The sequence below is a fragment of the Bos grunniens genome, chromosome 13 (genome assembly GCF_055505025.1).
Source record: "Bos grunniens cultivar Pamir isolate PY7600 chromosome 13, Bosgru_T2T1.0, whole genome shotgun sequence".
In the NCBI taxonomy this organism is placed as follows: Eukaryota; Metazoa; Chordata; class Mammalia; order Artiodactyla; family Bovidae; genus Bos; species Bos grunniens.
The window spans coordinates 8,503,952-8,521,311 of NC_141177.1; the positions used below are offsets into that span (position 1 = coordinate 8,503,952).

Here is a 17,360-nt window from a genome sequence, read left to right on the forward strand (position 1 = left end):
CCTGGGACTGGGATGACATTTGGTTTCCCCAGCCTCAGTGTCTTCACTGAAGAATGGGCAAGAAGAGATGTGCTTAGGAACAGGCTCCCAGTGGGACTTGCTGGGGGAGTGGGGCACCAAAAGGGGCTCCCACCCTGGCCTCCATCCTGCCTTCCTCCCTGCCTCCCCAGATCCACTCGGACTCAGACGAGGGTGACGGGGCCATCAAGTACACCATCTCGGGTGAGGGCGCTGGGACCATCTTCCTGATTGATGAGCTGACAGGTGACATCCACGCCATGGAGCGCCTGGACCGGGAACAGAAGACCTTCTACACCCTGAGGGCTCAAGCTCGGGACCGTGCCACCAACCGCCTGCTGGAGCCTGAGTCAGAGTTCATCATCAAGGTGCAGGACATCAACGACAGCGAGCCCCGCTTCCTGCATGGCCCCTACATTGGCAGCGTGGCCGAGCTCTCACCCACAGGTGGGCGGTGGGCTCCGGGGGGTGGGGTGAGTCAGCAAGAGGGGAAGGGGAGCAGCCGGGTTGAGAGAGGAGCCTTCTGGGGGGAGGGGAGTCAGGGTACAGCTGTGAGCCCAGGTGCCCAGGCACAGTCCTGGACAATCACTTAGCCCAGGGCTCCTGATAGAAACTGGAGTCATGGGCTGAGGAGCAAGCTGGCCACTACCACCTTCCCCACCAGAGAAAATGGTGAGCGCAAAGGATGGTGGGAGAACAGGGAATGGGGGGGTGTGAATGTGGGTGTGGGTTCGTGTTCACACACCACACACTGGTGTGCTGGCGTTGTCTGCTGTGCATACTGTATTCTCACACATGTGCACATGTGCATGGCCTTTAGGACCCATGCGTGCATTTGACAGGTCATGCGTCTGCTGAATGAATGCATTCATTCATTTAACAAATATGCATAGGCACTGGGGACACAGCAAGGAGGAGGCAGACCAGCCTCTCTGCTCTTATGGAAGGGCTATTCTGGTCAAGGAAGACAGGCAGGAAGCAAGTTAACAAACCAATCCTGGGGCTGGGAAGAAGACACTGAAGCAAAGACTCGAAAGAAGTGAGAGCCTGCGCCCAGGGAACAGCATTCCAGGCGGTGGGAACAGTATAAGCAAAGGCCCCAAGGCTGAATTCCCTCTGAGGGGAAGCAGAGAGGAGACCAGATCAGGCAGCCATGTGATCATAGCCAAGGTTTTGCCTTTTATGCTCAGCAAGCTGGGAAGTTAGTGGAGGGGCTTGTTCAGAAGACTGACATGATATGACTTAATTTGAACAGGATCCTGTGGCTGTTCCATGAAGATTAGATGGAGAGGTGGGGGAAAGGCAGAAACAGATAGCTTATTGACAAGAATATTGCAATTACCTAGGCAGGAAATGATGGTAGCTTGGAACAAGGTGGTACCAGTAAGAGTACTGAAGAGAGGTCGGCTTCTAGATATATTTCGAAAGTAGAGCTGAAAGCATTTGCTAATGGATTGGATGTGGGGTGTGAGAGAAAGAAGATTCAAGGATGACTACTGAAATTTTGACCTGGGCAATTAAATAGATGGAATCTCCATTTACTGAGATGGGAGAAACAGTGGGAGGAACAGATTTGTGGGGATGGAGGGAAATCATGAGTTTGGTTAGATGAACTAAGTTGAAAGTATTTATTAGAAAGCCAAGGAGAGATCTTGAAAAAGGCAGTTCAGTATCCAGTTTCAGCTGCAAGGTCTGAGCTAGAGAGATAAATTTGGAGGTTGTCCATGGCAGAAACCCAGGGAGTACTTAGAAATCAGTTTTGCAAGTGGGGAAGCTGAGGCTCAGAAGAGCCGTGACGGGCCCCAGGTCACACTGCAAGTCAGAGGTAGCTTATGAAGCCTCTGATTTCCCAAGTCCAGCAGCCCTTACTCCTGGACTCAAACTCTGGCCAAAAGAGATGTAGCCCTGTCTCTCTTCACCCAAAACTGAACTGCACATTTCCACATGGAAAAGCCAGAAAGGTAGCGAGAGATGAGGCTAGAGGAGGAAACTGGATTCATGCAAAGGACTTGAGGGAAGCAGGTAGTCTGGGAAAAGCTTAAGCAAGGAAGTAAGTGGGCAGACTTGCATTTTGGAAGCCTCCCTCTGCCTCCGGGTGGAGAGTGGATGGGAATGAGGGATCCAGAGGGAGGTGTAGCCCCATATCCCCCATGCTGGCTTGCCCATCAGCACTTCAGTCTCACTTTGACTCTGAGAGGTGGCAGGACTGATGTCAGCATCCCCACTGAACAGATGGAAACACCAAGGCTCAGAGAGAGTAGATGATGTGACCCACGGTCACATAGCAAGTCAATGACCAAGCAGGTCGTTGTGCTGGGCTCCCAGGCTTTTGGAGTGGCAAGGTTCTTGTGTCACTCATGGGAAAAGTGACCGAGAAAAGGGCAAGGACTCATTCAAGGTCACCCAGAGAGTGGGAGGCTGAGCCAGCCCCCAGCTTGATGAGCCCAGCCACAAGGAACCCCCTCCCTGCCCCACCTCCGTCTCCCGGTCCACTGACTCTGACGTTCCTCTCAGGAAAAAATGGGACAAGCTGGGGGAACCCAGGAGGTGGGAGGAGGAAGCAGAAATTAAATTAGTTTATTGCACTTGAGCAACTTTTTGAAGGAAAAGCAAATCCGACACTTGGGTGCTTACGGAGACTCCAGGCAGCTTTGAAAATCAGTCACAATTACTGAGCCTCCTGATCTGGGCTGAGGGGGGCGGGGCCGACAAGCAGCACCGGGGTCTGGGCGGCCTCGGAGATCAGACGAAGCGGGGACACAGCTTGGGACATGAAAGGCAGCAGCGCTCACAAATTAAACCACTCACAGCTTAAAAGGGAAAGGAACTGTGCCGGGGGACTCCAATGAGCCACGCTTCTGAGGAGGGGCACACCAGCCACGCTGAGCCTAACGCTGCAAAGCGGGTCCCACATCTGATGGTCAGGAAGCCTGGCTCCCCACGTGACCTCAGGAAAGTCCCTGCTCATCTCTGGGCCCCAGGTTCCCCTCTGAGCACAGAGTGGGCTCATTCATGCCCAGACGTGTATTGAGTGCCTACTCTATGCCAGAGACTGTTTCAGGCATTGGAGATTCTTAGGAAGCCTACATTTAGGGCAGGGAGAGAGATAGGAAAGAAAGAAACAAGTCAAGATATAAATACACCCTGTAGTGTAAGTGTGAGGACCAAGGGAATTGGGACTTATATTGGGGGAGTGCTATTTTAGACAGAGAGGTCAGGAGAGCCCTTTCTTTTTTTGTATTTATTCAGTTATTTGGCTGCATCTTCGCTGTATCACACAGATATTGTGTTGCGGCGCAAGGATTCTTTCGTTGTGGCACAGGCTTAGTTGCTCCAATGCGTGTGGGATCTTAGTTCCCCTACCAGGGATTCAATCCACATCCTCTGCATTGCAAGGCGGATTCTTAACCACCAGGGAAGTAGGAACATACCGGCCTTCCTTTTTTATAAGAGAACATTTGAACAAGATTTGAAGGAACCAAGGGAAAGGACCAAGGAGCTATGTGAAACTCAGTTCTCAGTTCAGTTGCTCAGTCGTGTCCAGCTCTTTGCGACCCCATGGACTGCAGCACACCAGGCCTCCCTGTCCATCACCAACTCCCAGAGCTTGCTCAAACTCATGTCCATTGAGTCAATGATGCCATCCAACCATTTCATCCTCTGTCCTTCCCCTTCTTCTCCTGCCTTCAATCTTTCCCAGCATCAGGGTCTCTTCCAATGAATCAGTTCTTTGCATCAGGTGGCCAGAGATTTGGAGTTTCAGCTTCAGCATCAGTCTTTCCAATGACTATTCAGGACTGATTTCCTTTAGGATGGACTGGTTGGATCTCCTTACAGTCCAAGGGACTCTCAAGAGTCCTCTCCAACTCCACAGTTCAAAAAGCATCAATTCTTCAGTGCTCAGCTTTCTTTATAGTCCAACTCTCACATCCATACATGACTACTGAAAAAACCATAGCTGTGACTAGACAGACCTTTGTTGGCAAAGTAATGTCTCTGCTTTTTAATATGCTGTCTAGGTTGGTCATAGGTTTTCTTCCAAGGAGCAAGTGTCTTTTAATTTCATGGCTGCAGTCACCATCTGCAGTGATTTTGGAGCCCCCTAAATTGTCTGACACTGTTTCCACTGTTTCCCCATCTATTTCCCATGAAGTGATGGGACCAGATGCTGTGATCTTAGTTTTCTGAATGTTGAGTTTTAAGCCAACTTTTTAACTCTCCTCTTTCACTTTCATCAAGAGGCTCTTTAGTTCTTCGCTTTCTGCCATAAGGGTGGTGTCATCTGCATATCTGATGTTATTGATATTTCTCCCAGCAATCCTGATTCCGGCTTGTGCTTCATCCAGCCCAGCATTTCTCATGATGTACTCTGCATAGAAGTTAAATAAGCAGGGTGACAATATACAGCCTTGACGTACTCCTTTCCCGATTTGAAACTAGTCTGTTGTTCCGTGTCCAATTCTAACTGTTGCTTCTTGACTTCCTACTTTTGCATTCCAGTCCCCTATAATGAAAAGGATATCTTTTTTGGGTGTTGTAGGTCTTCATAGAACCATTCAACTTCAGCTTCTTCAGCATTACTGGTCGGGGCATAGACTTGGATTACTGTGATACTCAGTGGTTTGCCTTGAAAACGAACAGAGATAATTCTGTCATTTTTGAGATTGCATCCAAGTACTGCATTTCAGACTCTTTTGTTGACTATGATGGCTACTCCATTTCTTCTAAGGGATTCTTGCCCACAGTAGTAGATATAATGGTCATCTGAGTTAAATTCACCCATTCCAGTCCATTTTAGTTCGCTGATTCCTAAAATGTCGATGTTTCCATCTCCTGTTTGACCACTTCCAATTTGCCTTGATTCATGGACCTAACATTTCAGGTTCCTATGCAATATTGCTCTTTATAGCATCGGACTTTATTTCCATCACCAGTCACATCCACAGCTGGGTATTGTTTTTGCTTTGGCTCCATTTCTTCATTCTTTCTGTAGTTATTTCTCCACTAATCTCCAGTAGCTTTTGGGCACCTACCTACCTGGGGAGTTCATCTTTCAGTGTCCTATCTTTTTGCCTTTTCATACTGTTCATGGGGTTCTCAAGGCAAGAATACTGAAGTGATTTGCCATTCCCTTCTCCAGTGGACCACGTTTTGTCAGAACTCACCTCCATGACCCGTCTGTCTTGAGTGGCTATGGCATGGCTCATAGTTTCACTGAGCTAGACAAGGCCAAGGTCCTTGTAACCAGATTGGTTAGTTTTCTATGATTGTGGTTTTCATTCTGTCTGCCCTCTGATGGATAAGGATAAGAGGCTTGTGGAAGTTTCCTGATGGGAGAGACTGACTGAGGGGGAAGCTGGGTCTTGTTCTAATGGCCGGGACCATGCTCAGTAAAGCTTTCATCCAACTTTCTGTTGATGGGCAGGGCTGTGTTCCCTCCTTGTTGTTTGGCCTGAGGCCAAACTATGGTGGAGGTAATGAAGGTAATGGCGACCTCCTTCAAAAGGTCCCATGCATGTACTGCTGCACTCAGTGCCCCTGATTCTGCAGCAGGCCACCACCAACCCACACCTTCACTGGAGACTTGCGGTCACTCACAGGCAAGTCTGGGTCAGTCTCTTGTGGGGTCACTGCTCCTTTCTCCTGGGTCCTGGTGCATACAAGGTTTTGTTTGTGCCCTCTAAGAGTCTGTTTCCCAGTCCAGTGTAAGTTCTGGCAGCTCTTTGGTGGCTTAATGATGACCTCCTCCAAGAGGGCTTATGCCATACGCAGGTCTGCTGCACCCAGAGCCCCTGCCCCTGTGGCAGGCCACCGCTGACCCATACCTCTGCAGGAGACACTCAAACACAGTTCTGGCTCAGTCTCTGTGGGGTCTCTGGGTCCTGGTGTGCACAAGGTTTGTTTGAGCCCTCCCAGTGTCTCTTGTGGATATGGGGTTTGATTCTAAATGTGATTTTGCCCCTCCTACCGTCTTGCTGGGGCTTCTCCTTTGCCATTGGATGTGGTGTATCTTTTTTTTTTTGGTGGGATCCAACATTCTCCTGTCAATGGTTGTTCAGCAGCGACTTGTAATTTTGGAGTTCTTGCAGAAGATGAGCACGTGTCCTTCTACTCCACCATCTTGGTGAGGTTCATGTGAAACAGTGGTTTTCAAAGTTTATTGTACATCCAAGTTACTTGGAGGACTTGTTAAAGCACAGAAGACTCCCCTCTACCCCCAGGGTTTCTGATTCAGTGTTAGTTGCTCAGTCGTGTCCCTCTTTGCAACCCCCATGGACTGTACCTCACCAGGCTTCTCTGTCCATGGGATTCTCTAGGCAAGAATCCTGGAATGGGTTGCCATTCCCTTCTCCAGGGGACCTTCCCAACCCAGGGTTGGAACCTGGGTCTCCTGCATGACAGGCAGATTCTTTACCATCTGAGCCACTGGGGAAGCCCAGCACATCTGGGCTGTTAGAAATGTTGGCATTTTTAACAAAGATGCTGTCAAAGCTGATGCTGATGCTGCTGGTTCCGGGGACACTTGAAGAACCAACTAAGCCTGCACCACAACTAAAGAATTCTTGCACTGCAACAAAAGACCCGCAAAAACTAAGCTAGAGAAAGAATGTTCCAGGAAGAGGAAACAGCAAGTGCAAAGGTCCTGAGGCATGATGTGTTTTATCATGTTTGAGGAATAGCAATGAAGTCAGTGTGGCTGAAAAGAGGAGTCAAGGAAGAGGAGAGGGTCCAAGGAGGTCAGAAGAGATACCAGAAGCTGGACCACATCGGACTTTTGTAGCTGCTAAAAGCTTTGTGGTTGTGCTTTGAGTAAGACAGGGCGGGGGGCTGAGGAGAGGAGTTCTATGATCCAACATAGATTTTAAAAAGATGATTTGTTGGCTGAAACTAAACTATAGGGGTTAAAGGTGAAAGTAGGGGAATCGGTGAGGAGACACCTGTAATTGGGGCAGGAGGTAATGGTGATTTGGATTCTGGATGTATGTTGAATGCAGACCAACGGGGTTTGTGAGGGATTGAATGAGGGGAGTGAGAGAGAGAGAAGACAAGGGTGAGGCCGAAGTTTTTGACCTGAGCAAGTAGATGGATGGAACTGCTATTGCTGAGCTGGGTAACACTCCAGGAAGAGCAAATTTGCACAAAATTAAGAGTTCTTTATTGGACATGTTTAGATTGAGGTGTCTACTAGAAATCCAAGTGGAGTTGTCAAAGGGACAGTTAGATCTCTAAGTCAGGAGATCAGAAGCAAGATGAGGGCTAGAGTTACCACTTTGGAAGTCATCAGCAAAGCGAGAATTTAAAGCTTGAGGCTGGGTGAAATCAACAAAGGGAGTGAGTTTTGGTATGGAAGAGTTAGACTAGATAATCTCCTGATGTTGGGGGGCCCAGATCCCTTATGTAGGCTGGCAGAACCTGACCAGTGGACAGCAAGGGAATTTCACAGGGCTCCCATGCCCAGTTCAACTCCACCTACTTCTTAATGCCAACTATGTGTAAGACAAAATCCTTGGCACTATTGAAGATACAGAAATGAGAAGTTCAATCCAGCACACATCTATTACCCACTACTTTATTCTGGGCACTGCTGGGGATGTAAAGATAAGTAATTGAGTTAAATCCACAAAAGTTTATTAGCAACCATTATATACAAGGCCTTCAGTGTACTTGGGTCTGTAGGGGTTTCAAAGATGAGTCACCCAAATAAGCAAACATTTATTAGTACCTGCTGCTGCTGCTGCTAAGTTGCTTCAGTCGTGTCTGACTCTGTGTGACCCCATAGACGGCAGCCCACCAGGCTCCCCTGTCCCTGGGATTCTTCAGGCAAGAACACTGGAGTGGGTTGCCATTTCCTTCTCCAGTGCGTGAAAGTGAAGTCACTCAATCATGTCCAACTCTTAGGGACCCCATGGACTGCAGCCCACCAGGCTCCTCCATCCATGGGATTTTCCAGGCAAGAGTATGGGAGTGGGGTGCCATTGCCTTCTCCGTTATTAGTACCTACTTTATATATATACATACATATATATACGTATGTATGTATATATATATATCCTGAATAGGATAGAAAAATAAGCAGTTGCTTTAATTCAGTAAATACATAATAGTTCCTACTATGTATGTGGTCCTTCGCTAGGTGTGTGAGGATGCAAAGATAAGCAAGATACTGCCACTGTCCTCAAAGTGTTAGCAGATCAGTTTCATCTCTGGTGCCAACTCTGGTCAACTGGTCATAGGGCTGTGTTGAGAAGGTGTCTGAGGTCTCATTCAGGCTTAGCAGAAAAGAATGCCACAATCGATTAGTGATGTCTGCTGGGAGCAAAGGAAGGCGACTATGGAGGCACATATGCCATAGGATTGTCATTGCTGGACCATGAGATGGGGGCTCAGCAGACTGTGGAAATGGACAGGGGCCCTGCCACAGCCACTTTCCTGTGTATTGCAATCCCTCTGTGAGCAGCATCTTTAATAGATGGAAAAAGACTCTGTTGTAGTACAGTCTGCACTTCTCGGGACATCCACTAAATAATAGCTATCAGCCAACACTGTTTTCACAAAGCTATTTCCCTTTATTCTCACAGTCCTGGGGAATAAGCAGGGAAGGTATTACTGTCCTCATTTTACCAATGAGGAGATAAATGTGGAGAGAGATAAAGTAACTTACCTGAGGTTCCATAGTAAGAGCTGGAGCCAGAACTGGACCCAGATCCTGGATCCAGAACCTAAGCTACTTGCCTCAGTGGGCATGAGAAACAGTTTTAGTGTGCACAGGACTTTAGAGCTTACAAAGCCCTTTCACACCCCTAATCTCATTTCATCCTCCCAGGAACTCTCTTGGGTTAAGTGTAGATACCCTCATTTTACAGCTGAGGAAACTGAGGCCCGAGAGGGGAGGGAGAAATAAAATCGCGAGGACATACTATCTGATTGCCAGGGCCCGTGCTTGAGAGGACGGTGACAGAGAGGAGAGGAGGAAGGCAGGGGGCAGTGTGCTCCCAGAGGTCCTGTTTGGGGAGGGCAGGGCAGGCTGGTAGCCTCTGACTGTCCCACCTGCTGCTGGAGAGAGTGTGGCTCAACAGCCCTCAGGCCCAAGCCAGGAATCAATTGCTGGCCTCTGCAGAGACACATTCTAAAGATGTTTTTAATTAAAGTCCAGGAAGATCTATATGTGCAATATCGCCTTGCCTAGCAACGGCACTGGCTCTCACCACCCAGGATAGGGAGAAAAGGGGCAGGAGGTTTCTGGTGGAGAGAGGTGGCAGAGAGGAGCACAGGCCCTGGCTTCACTTTGTTCTCTGTCTTTTCCATCAACAAATCCCTCAGCAAACACAAGCAGCCCCTCTCTGCCAGGCCCGGTGCCCACGTGTCAGTGAGTACAAAGGTAACAAATGTGGCATCCTACCCTCCGGGGTCTAGCACATAGTAGGTGCTCTGTATATCTTGGGTGACCGAATAGAACGGAATCATAAGCCAAAAATGTTTGCTTTCTGCAACTGGCCGAGGGATGCTACTGCAGAAACTTAGAATGTTGCTGCCCCGAATAAACGAGGTGACCAGACTACTCCACAGAGAGTCCCATTTAAGTGGGGAGAGGATGGAAGAGTCAATGGGACTCGATTTGAAACAAAAGAAGAATCCCCTTTCTTAGGGGGATAGATGAGATACACACACACACTCAAGTGTTGCCTGCCTGGGTGAGTCCTTGGCAACCTCTTTCTGTCCCCGTCTCTGTCTCTCTCTCAATATATATATATGTATGTATATCTGCCTCTTTGACCCTCGTCTCTCTAGCTCTATTCTCATTTCTCCCTATGTATCTGGGTACCTCTGTTTTTGTCACTTTCTCTCTGTCCATCTGTCTGCATCTCTGTGTCTTGTTTCTCAGCCTCTGACCCACTTTCTTACCCCATCTCTGTATGCCGCCTTCTCTGTCCCTTGTCTCTTGACCTGCTTCCTGCCCCTCTATCTTCTGACCCCCCTTTCCATGCAACCACTTTCCTGCATCTCCTGTGTATCATTCATCTATATTAGGCTGCCCTGATTGGGCAGCTGGAAGCGGAGTTGATGCCAGTGCAGTGAGCCGGCATTGTAAGTGATGAGCAAAGAGGGAGTTGATAGGGGCGGGGGGGCGGAGGTAAGAGAGGGGTTTGAGAAGGGACTTGTTTCCTGTGTAATCTGATTGTTCCCAGAGACTCGACAAGTGGTTTTTAATTTTTAATAGAAAGCATTCCACGCAGTTCTAGCAGCAGCAGGGGGTGGGACTCATTTTTCATAAATGTTTGAGAAGCTAAATGTGAGCCAAGGGTTTCCCCAGGCCCAGCAGGGTAGCAGAGGGAGGTAGGGAAGAAACAGGATGATAATAATTACAAACATCTTCACAATAACGACACTTGGTCACCTCGATTGAGGACTCCGTTCTTTTCCAAAGCGTTTTATCTCTTTCATCTCATCAAGGGGTCTCCCTCACCCAGGATACGGAAGCATAAAGTGTTATCTCCATTTTACAGAAGGGGAGCTGAGGCCCAGTCAGGTTCGGTAGTTGTCCCATAGCCACACAGAGAGCCAAGGACAGGGCTGGAATGAGAATTTGTCTTCAACCCCGGACCTCCACTCCACATGGCACCACATTCTCCCTGAGCAGCTTGGGGTTCTGGGGCCCATGTCTGGGCCTCAGTTGGATTTCATAAACAGCAATGGTTAAAGGGAGAAGAGAAAGTGTTCTGATCTGGGAGCCAGAGCATAGATTCTAGTTCTGGACCCATGATAAACCATGTCAGAGCCACCCAGATAAACTAGAAATGAAGGGTGTGCAAGCCCCCTCCCTCCTGATACTGGTGCCTGGGAGTCTCCCACTCACAAGCAAAGACACAGCCCCAGAGATCTTCTGACCATATAGAGAAAAGAGAAAGGAATAAACTCTTATTGAGCACTTACTAAATGCTTGGCTTTACCAGCCTCTTAAATCCATCATCTCTAATCCCCATAACATCTCTGAGAGGCAGAGTGTGACCCTCTGACTTCGAGGAAAACTGTGAGGAAAAAGGTCAGACAAGGGAAAGACTTGATTGAGGGCACAGAGTGAGGAAGTGGTGGGATTTGAACCCAGGACTCTCTGATGCCGAAGTCCCATGTCTCCATGAAGTTGTGAGGGGCATCTCTTTGTAGGAGTGTCCAACTTCTCATGCTGATTTGGTGGCTTATGTCATACTTGCTGCTTCCTTTTGTTTGTCGGTCTCAGTGCAGGCACAGCGAGTCCAGGAGGGTGACATGCTGGCTACGGAGATGTGGGTTGGAATCTTTTCCTACCACTTACTAGTGACTTCACCTGGGGAAACGCACTGAGTCTCTCTGTGACTCTGTTTCCTCATCAGTTCAATCCGGGGTTGCATCTAGGGCATCAGTTCTCAGTCTGGGATGCACTTTAGAATCACTGTTGGGGCTTTTAAAATACCCTTGCCTGTGCTCCACCCCCAAGGGAGTGCTATTAAATTAATCTGGGTTGGGGCTCAACATCAGTTTTATTTTAAAGCTCCTAAGAGATTCTAATGTGCAGCCAAATTGAGAACCACTGGTTTCTGTGCCCCTCAAGGAGCAGCCTTTCCATATCCAACATTCTACATGGAGCCCTGGAGTTCTGCGATCCTGTTTATGCAAGAATTCTTTGGGCAATCCTTCCTACGTCAGTCTGGAATTAGGCCCTTAATCTCATATAGCAGAAGGGCTAGGGGCAGCACCATGGACAGCGAATGGCTCAACCTAGCCAATTGAAGCCCTGCTTCTGAAAGTCTGCTGCTGCTGCTGCTGCTGCTGCTAAATCGTTTCAGTCGTGTCCGACTCTGTGCGACCCCAGAGATGGCAGCCCACCAGGCTCCCCCGTCCCTGGGATTCTCCAGGCAAGAACACTAGAGTGGGTTGCCATTTCCTTCTCCAATGCGTGAAAGTGAAAAGTGAAAGTGAAGTCGCTCAGTTGTGTCCGACTCCCCGAGACCCCATGGACTGCAGCCTACCAGGCTCCTCCGCCCATGAGATTTTCCAGGCAAGAGCACTGGAGTGGGTTGCCATTGCTTTCTCTGTCTGAAAGTCTGGGCTTGAACTAAATACCAGGGAGGGAGAATCCTGAATCCAGTTCCTTGCTCTCCTCCTGCTCTTTCTTTCTCTCCTTTCTTTGACTCTTCTCTCACTTGCCTGTCTACTTCTGCTCCTATTGATCCCCACCCTACTACCTTATAAGGCAAGATACATGTGTGTTTTGACATCAGATTGACCTGGGTTTGAATCTTGCCTCTCCTATTTCCTTGCCAGATGAATTTAGCCAGGCACTGTCCCAGCTGTTAAAGAAGGAAATCTATTTGAGTTCTTACAATGGTCCTGAGTACCCCTATTTCACAGATGATGAAGTTGAGACAAAAGGGGTTCTTTATTAAACTTCACTCAGCCTCTATTTCCTTACCTGCAAAGTAGAAATCTTAATAGAGCTTACTTCAAGACTCTATTATGTGAATTCCATGAGATACTATGCATAAAAAGCTTATTATAACATGTAGTGCAAGGTAGTTATTTAATAAACCTAATCTATCATTATCATTGAAGACATTTATGTAATAATGGGTTTCATTATTATTCATTATTAATTTATCTTGCCACCCTTTGCTGTGCATAACAGTTTCCTCATCTGTAAAATGGAAATGATGCAGGAGTAGACTGAAGTTGGCTTGTATCAGCTCATGAGAGCCAAATATTGATTTTCAGGAGTTTCATAAGCCACTTGATATCACATTGGTAGTTTGAAATTGGCCATGGTGAGAGTATTTACACCATAGAAATCAGCAAACCCTACAAAGCAGGGCATTTATCCCCACCCCTCCATCCCCCAGAGCCAATGGTTAAACATTTGCCAGCATGTCACCGCATCCACCTCATCGAGTTGGCATGAGGACTGAAGGAGAGAAGAGTGTGATGGCACATTGTAAAATGCAATCTGCTAAACTTAGGGGGATGGCACAAAGTGGTCCTACAGCATCCACAAGCCCGGCACCCATTTGTCTGCTGATTCTGGGGAGCTGCTGACTTGTGAAGGAGGTGGGAGGGAGTGTGGGGCCTGGGGAACCAGGGGTGAATCACTGACCCTTCACCATCCCCATGCGTCTGCATTAACTGTAATGGCTGCAATAAAGAACCCCAGATTGGGGAAATGATTCCATCATCGCTGCGGGAGTCCCTAGGATACAGCCAGGGAGAGAGAGAGAGAGAGCTCAGCCATGTCCCTGGGGAATCACTCAACCCAGCATTGTGTCTTGCCCAGGGGGTGGGGGCAACATGCAGAGGAGAGTGACAGGGAGATCCTCTCTCACAACAGTTACAGCAGCCACTATTTATTGAGCGCCCACCATGAGCCTGATGCTGTATGTATCATCTCTCATTTCAGTATGTCTGTGAGGGAGGCTTGATTGTGCCATTGTATACAGGCATGCAGTGCCTCCTGAGAAGACAACAACAACCTGCATTTATTGAGTTCTTAGCATGGGGGTAGGCGCTTTCCTTGCTGCTGAATATGGAAATCTATTTGAATTCTGAAATCGATCCCAGGAGTATGATGGTACTCTCACCCTCATTTCACAAAGGAGGAAATTGAGGCAAAAATGGGGTTCATGACAGTCCCAAGGTCAAACTGCTAAGAGTGGGGGAGTCACTGACTGTGATTCAGTACAGCAGGCCACCATCCAGAGTCACCGTGTGTCTGTGCTGACTCTGGCTTCCAGAGGACTTTGACCTTAGAGAGTCCTGGGTTCAAGTCCCACCACTTCGTCACTCTGTGTCCCCATTCAGGTCTTTTCCCCTGTTTGACCTCTCCCCCCCCGCCACCACCACTGTAATTTAGAGAGGTCCACTCTGCCTTTCAGAGATGCTATGAGAATTAGAGATAATGGATTTAAGTGGCTGGTGAAGCTAGGCATGCCGTGAGTGCTCAGTAACATCTATTACTCTCTCTTCTCTCTGTTTAAGAGGAGGGGCCTGGGATCAAGCCCTGGCCCTGAATAGAAGACCCCTGGTTACCTAGCATCAAGAGGGAGGGGGCTTGCCCAAACCTCTTCCTCTCAGCTTCTCCAGGCAACTCTGACATGGTTGATGCAGAGCTGGAGCCGCCAAAAGAGAGAGGCGCATTGCAGGGCCGGTTTAGGAGGCTGGGAGGGGGGGACACGGAGAGGGAAATGAGAAATGCAAAAGAGTGAAAAATAAATACATGTGTCTGTCTGGAATGATCGAGGGCCCCAGGCTGGAGGCGGGAGAGGCGGGCGGCAGTCTGGGCTCAGCAGAATTGCTGCAGTAGCACTTCCAGAGCCTCACTCATTAGCCAGGCAGTGAACTGGCTGCACCCCCCAGCATGCCACCCCGCTGGCTCAGAGAGCCCAGCCCACCAGGAGGGCTCTATCTGGAGCCTTAGCAGGGCACCCAGAAGGGGGCATCTCCTTGAAGTGATGCCTGAGTCTCATCCCCCTTGGGTCACATCCCAAGCCTTCATGACTCCCTCTTGGGTCTTATCCCCTCCTCTCTGGAAAGGTTCTGATGGACCACTCAGCTTAGCCCGTCCCCCCATCCAACCCCTCCCCCACCCCTTCCATCATCTGCACCCTGTCCAGCCTCACGTCCCAAGCTCTGCTTTCGTCAAATTGAACATGATGTCAAATTAGAGCCATCTCTGGGACAGGCCGAGAGAAGCTCCCAGTTTAATGAGGCAGCGTCGAAAATCAATAACTTAATTGCCGCTGTTTGATGGACTTTTATCCAATTTATACTCTCCCCAGCAGCCTACGTGCGAAGCATGAGGAAAAGTGTGTGCGTTGGGACTGGGGACTGTCTGGGCACCAGGGGGGAGGAGCGAGGAGGGCACCAAGGACCACAGCCAACTACTTCCCAAAGCAAGAGCTGGGTACTGCTGTTCTTTTGCCTGGTGGCCAAGAGACACTAGCTGCTGAGTCTCAGTAAACTTGGTTGTCCTTCTGCATTGACCTCTGCACATGCCCCCTCCATGGTGGGGATGGGAGTATAGAGGGTGGGAGGAAGAAGGCAGAATTTCCTTGAGAAATCAGGACGGGTTGGGATGGGTAGAAAGAGCCCTGCTTTGGGAGTAAAGTGCATGGTTTCCAGTCTCAGCTCTAACTCTGACTGTGATGACCTTCACTGGTGAAATTAACCATTTCCACCACCAGTGAGAGACGGCTCTGAGCCCGTTCATTGTACACTGGGAGTTTAAAATGCGTTCCATCATGAACAAGGACCAGGATTGTCCCCATTTTTCCGGTGAGGAAACTGAGATTCAGAGAGTCTCTCTTCTCTTGCCAGAGTCCTGCGGCTGGGAAAGGAGATTTGAATCCAGATCTGGCTCCATGGTCCTGCTCGTGCTACTGGGAAGGTCCCTAGATCTGGAAGCGGGTTGGGGCTTAATGTGGACAAGGGGACTGTGAAAGGATTGGCTTCAGTGACCTCCAGCCTTAGTCTCCTTTCCCAGCTCCTCGTGGGTGGGGAGAGGTGGAGAGAACGAGCACAGCGGCGCCAGCTGACCTCTGTCTCGCTTGTTCCCCAGGCACATCGGTGATGCAGGTGATGGCCTCGGATGCGGATGACCCCACGTATGGCAGCAGCGCTCGACTGGTGTACAGCGTGCTGGATGGCGAGCATCACTTCACCGTGGACCCCAAGACAGGTGAGGGGCGGGACTAGTCCAAGGGGCGGGGCCATAAGCGGGGCCGGGGCGGGGCATAAGGGGTGGGGCGGGGCCAGAGAGGCGGATGGACTTCTGTTCTCAGACTCCCAAACAACAGCGCTGAGGTTAGGACAGGATACCGAAACATCTCACTGGATCCAGGAGACCCCAGGGTAGCGGAGATGGAGGGCAGCCAGGTAGGAAGAGACGACAGAGCAGTAGGGGGAAAAATGGAGTGGGAGGCACCTGCAAGACTGGCACGGAAACCAAAAGGCGGGAGGCAACCACTATGAGCCTCCTGAAAAGACGTCAGAGATCTGAACTCCGTGGCCCCTCACCTTGGCCTAGGAACTAAACTGGGCGGACGCGTCCGCAGTCCATACGAGTCGGCCATGGTCATAAGTGTAGCTGGGGGCCGACAGGTAGCAGAGGACGGCAGTGGGCCTGTGCAAGGCACATTTTTGGCAGTTGTGAAACTTCTGTTCAAGTGACAGTTGTTAAGGATCTGATGGGAAGACAGAAGCCAAGACCGTTAGGGAAGGTCTTGGCTCACTGCTCTCCCCAGCACCACCAAGCAATGCTGCAGTACCCCTCCCACTGTCCACTGCTTCACTCACTCAGAGGCTAGAACCTGAGTACATCCCGGGGTGGGGCAGCAGCTTGCCGGAGTGGCACAGAGGACAGAGGAGGAGGCGAACTGGTTCACTCGAGGTCCCACAGCTGGCTGTGGCTGCCAATGCCAAGAGCAGTGCTCTCACTGTCCCTGGGACTGGAGAAGGCAGGGGTTGAGACATCAGACACCACCGAATGCTTATCGAAAGTCACCATGGGGCTCCTAGTCCAGTGGGGGCAGGGCGACAGGCGTCTGCTTGGGCAATTAGGATGCCAGTGTCTCGGAGGCAGTGGTAGCAATCTCCAAAGGATAAAGTGCTGGCCAGACCGAGATGCAGAGAAGGGCATTCCAGGCAGAGGGCATGGTGCAGGCAAAACTGGGAGGAAGAGAACAGCCTGAGGCATAAGGGGAATCGTAAACAACTCAGGACTTGGGAAGAGGCTTGTGGAGAGGGGACGTGGAGAGGCTGGCTGGGGCCTGGCTGCGTCGCGTGCAAGGCAAGCAAAGCACTTGGATTTTATTCTAAGGGCAGTGGGGCGGGAGGGTGTTTGATAGATTTGAGATTGGGATATTGTGTGTATGTGAGTTTGTTTTGTTTAGAGGGAGGGTTCCAGTCTATAATCACATGCTCTTACACATAATATCTGCATTACTTTTCCTCCTTGCAAAACTAATACATTTTAGAAAACATTCAAACATGAAAGAAATGTTTTTAAAAAGAGAGGAAGGAAAAGCACTCTCACCCTCAGAAGCTGCAACCCCAAAGGGAGCCACGTGGTGTGTATATCCTATGAGACCTTGAACTCATTCACTTGAAAAATATTGTTTTTTTTTAAATAGATAATACATTTCAAGATTCAAAAAGTCCAAATTTGGGAGCTTCCCTGGTGGCTCAGAGGTAAAGAATCTGCCTGCCAATGCAGGAGACACAGGTTTGATCCCTGGTCTGGGAAGATCCCACATGCCATGGAGGGACTAAGCCCATGTACCACAACCCACAACTCCTGAGCCCGTGAGGCTAGAGCCCGT

General features: G+C 49.5%; 1 protein-coding gene across 1 annotated transcript in view; it reads left to right on the plus strand.

Moving 5' to 3' along the window:
- The window catches only part of CDH22 (cadherin 22), an 82,904-nt gene that overhangs the window by 12,638 nt on the left and 52,906 nt on the right, over window positions 1–17,360 (plus strand). The window contains exons 2-3 of the mRNA XM_086330830.1: window positions 171–465; window positions 15,599–15,718. Of these exons, the coding sequence (XP_086186956.1) occupies window positions 171–465; window positions 15,599–15,718 (415 nt within the window). The remainder of the gene's footprint in view (window positions 1–170; window positions 466–15,598; window positions 15,719–17,360) is intronic.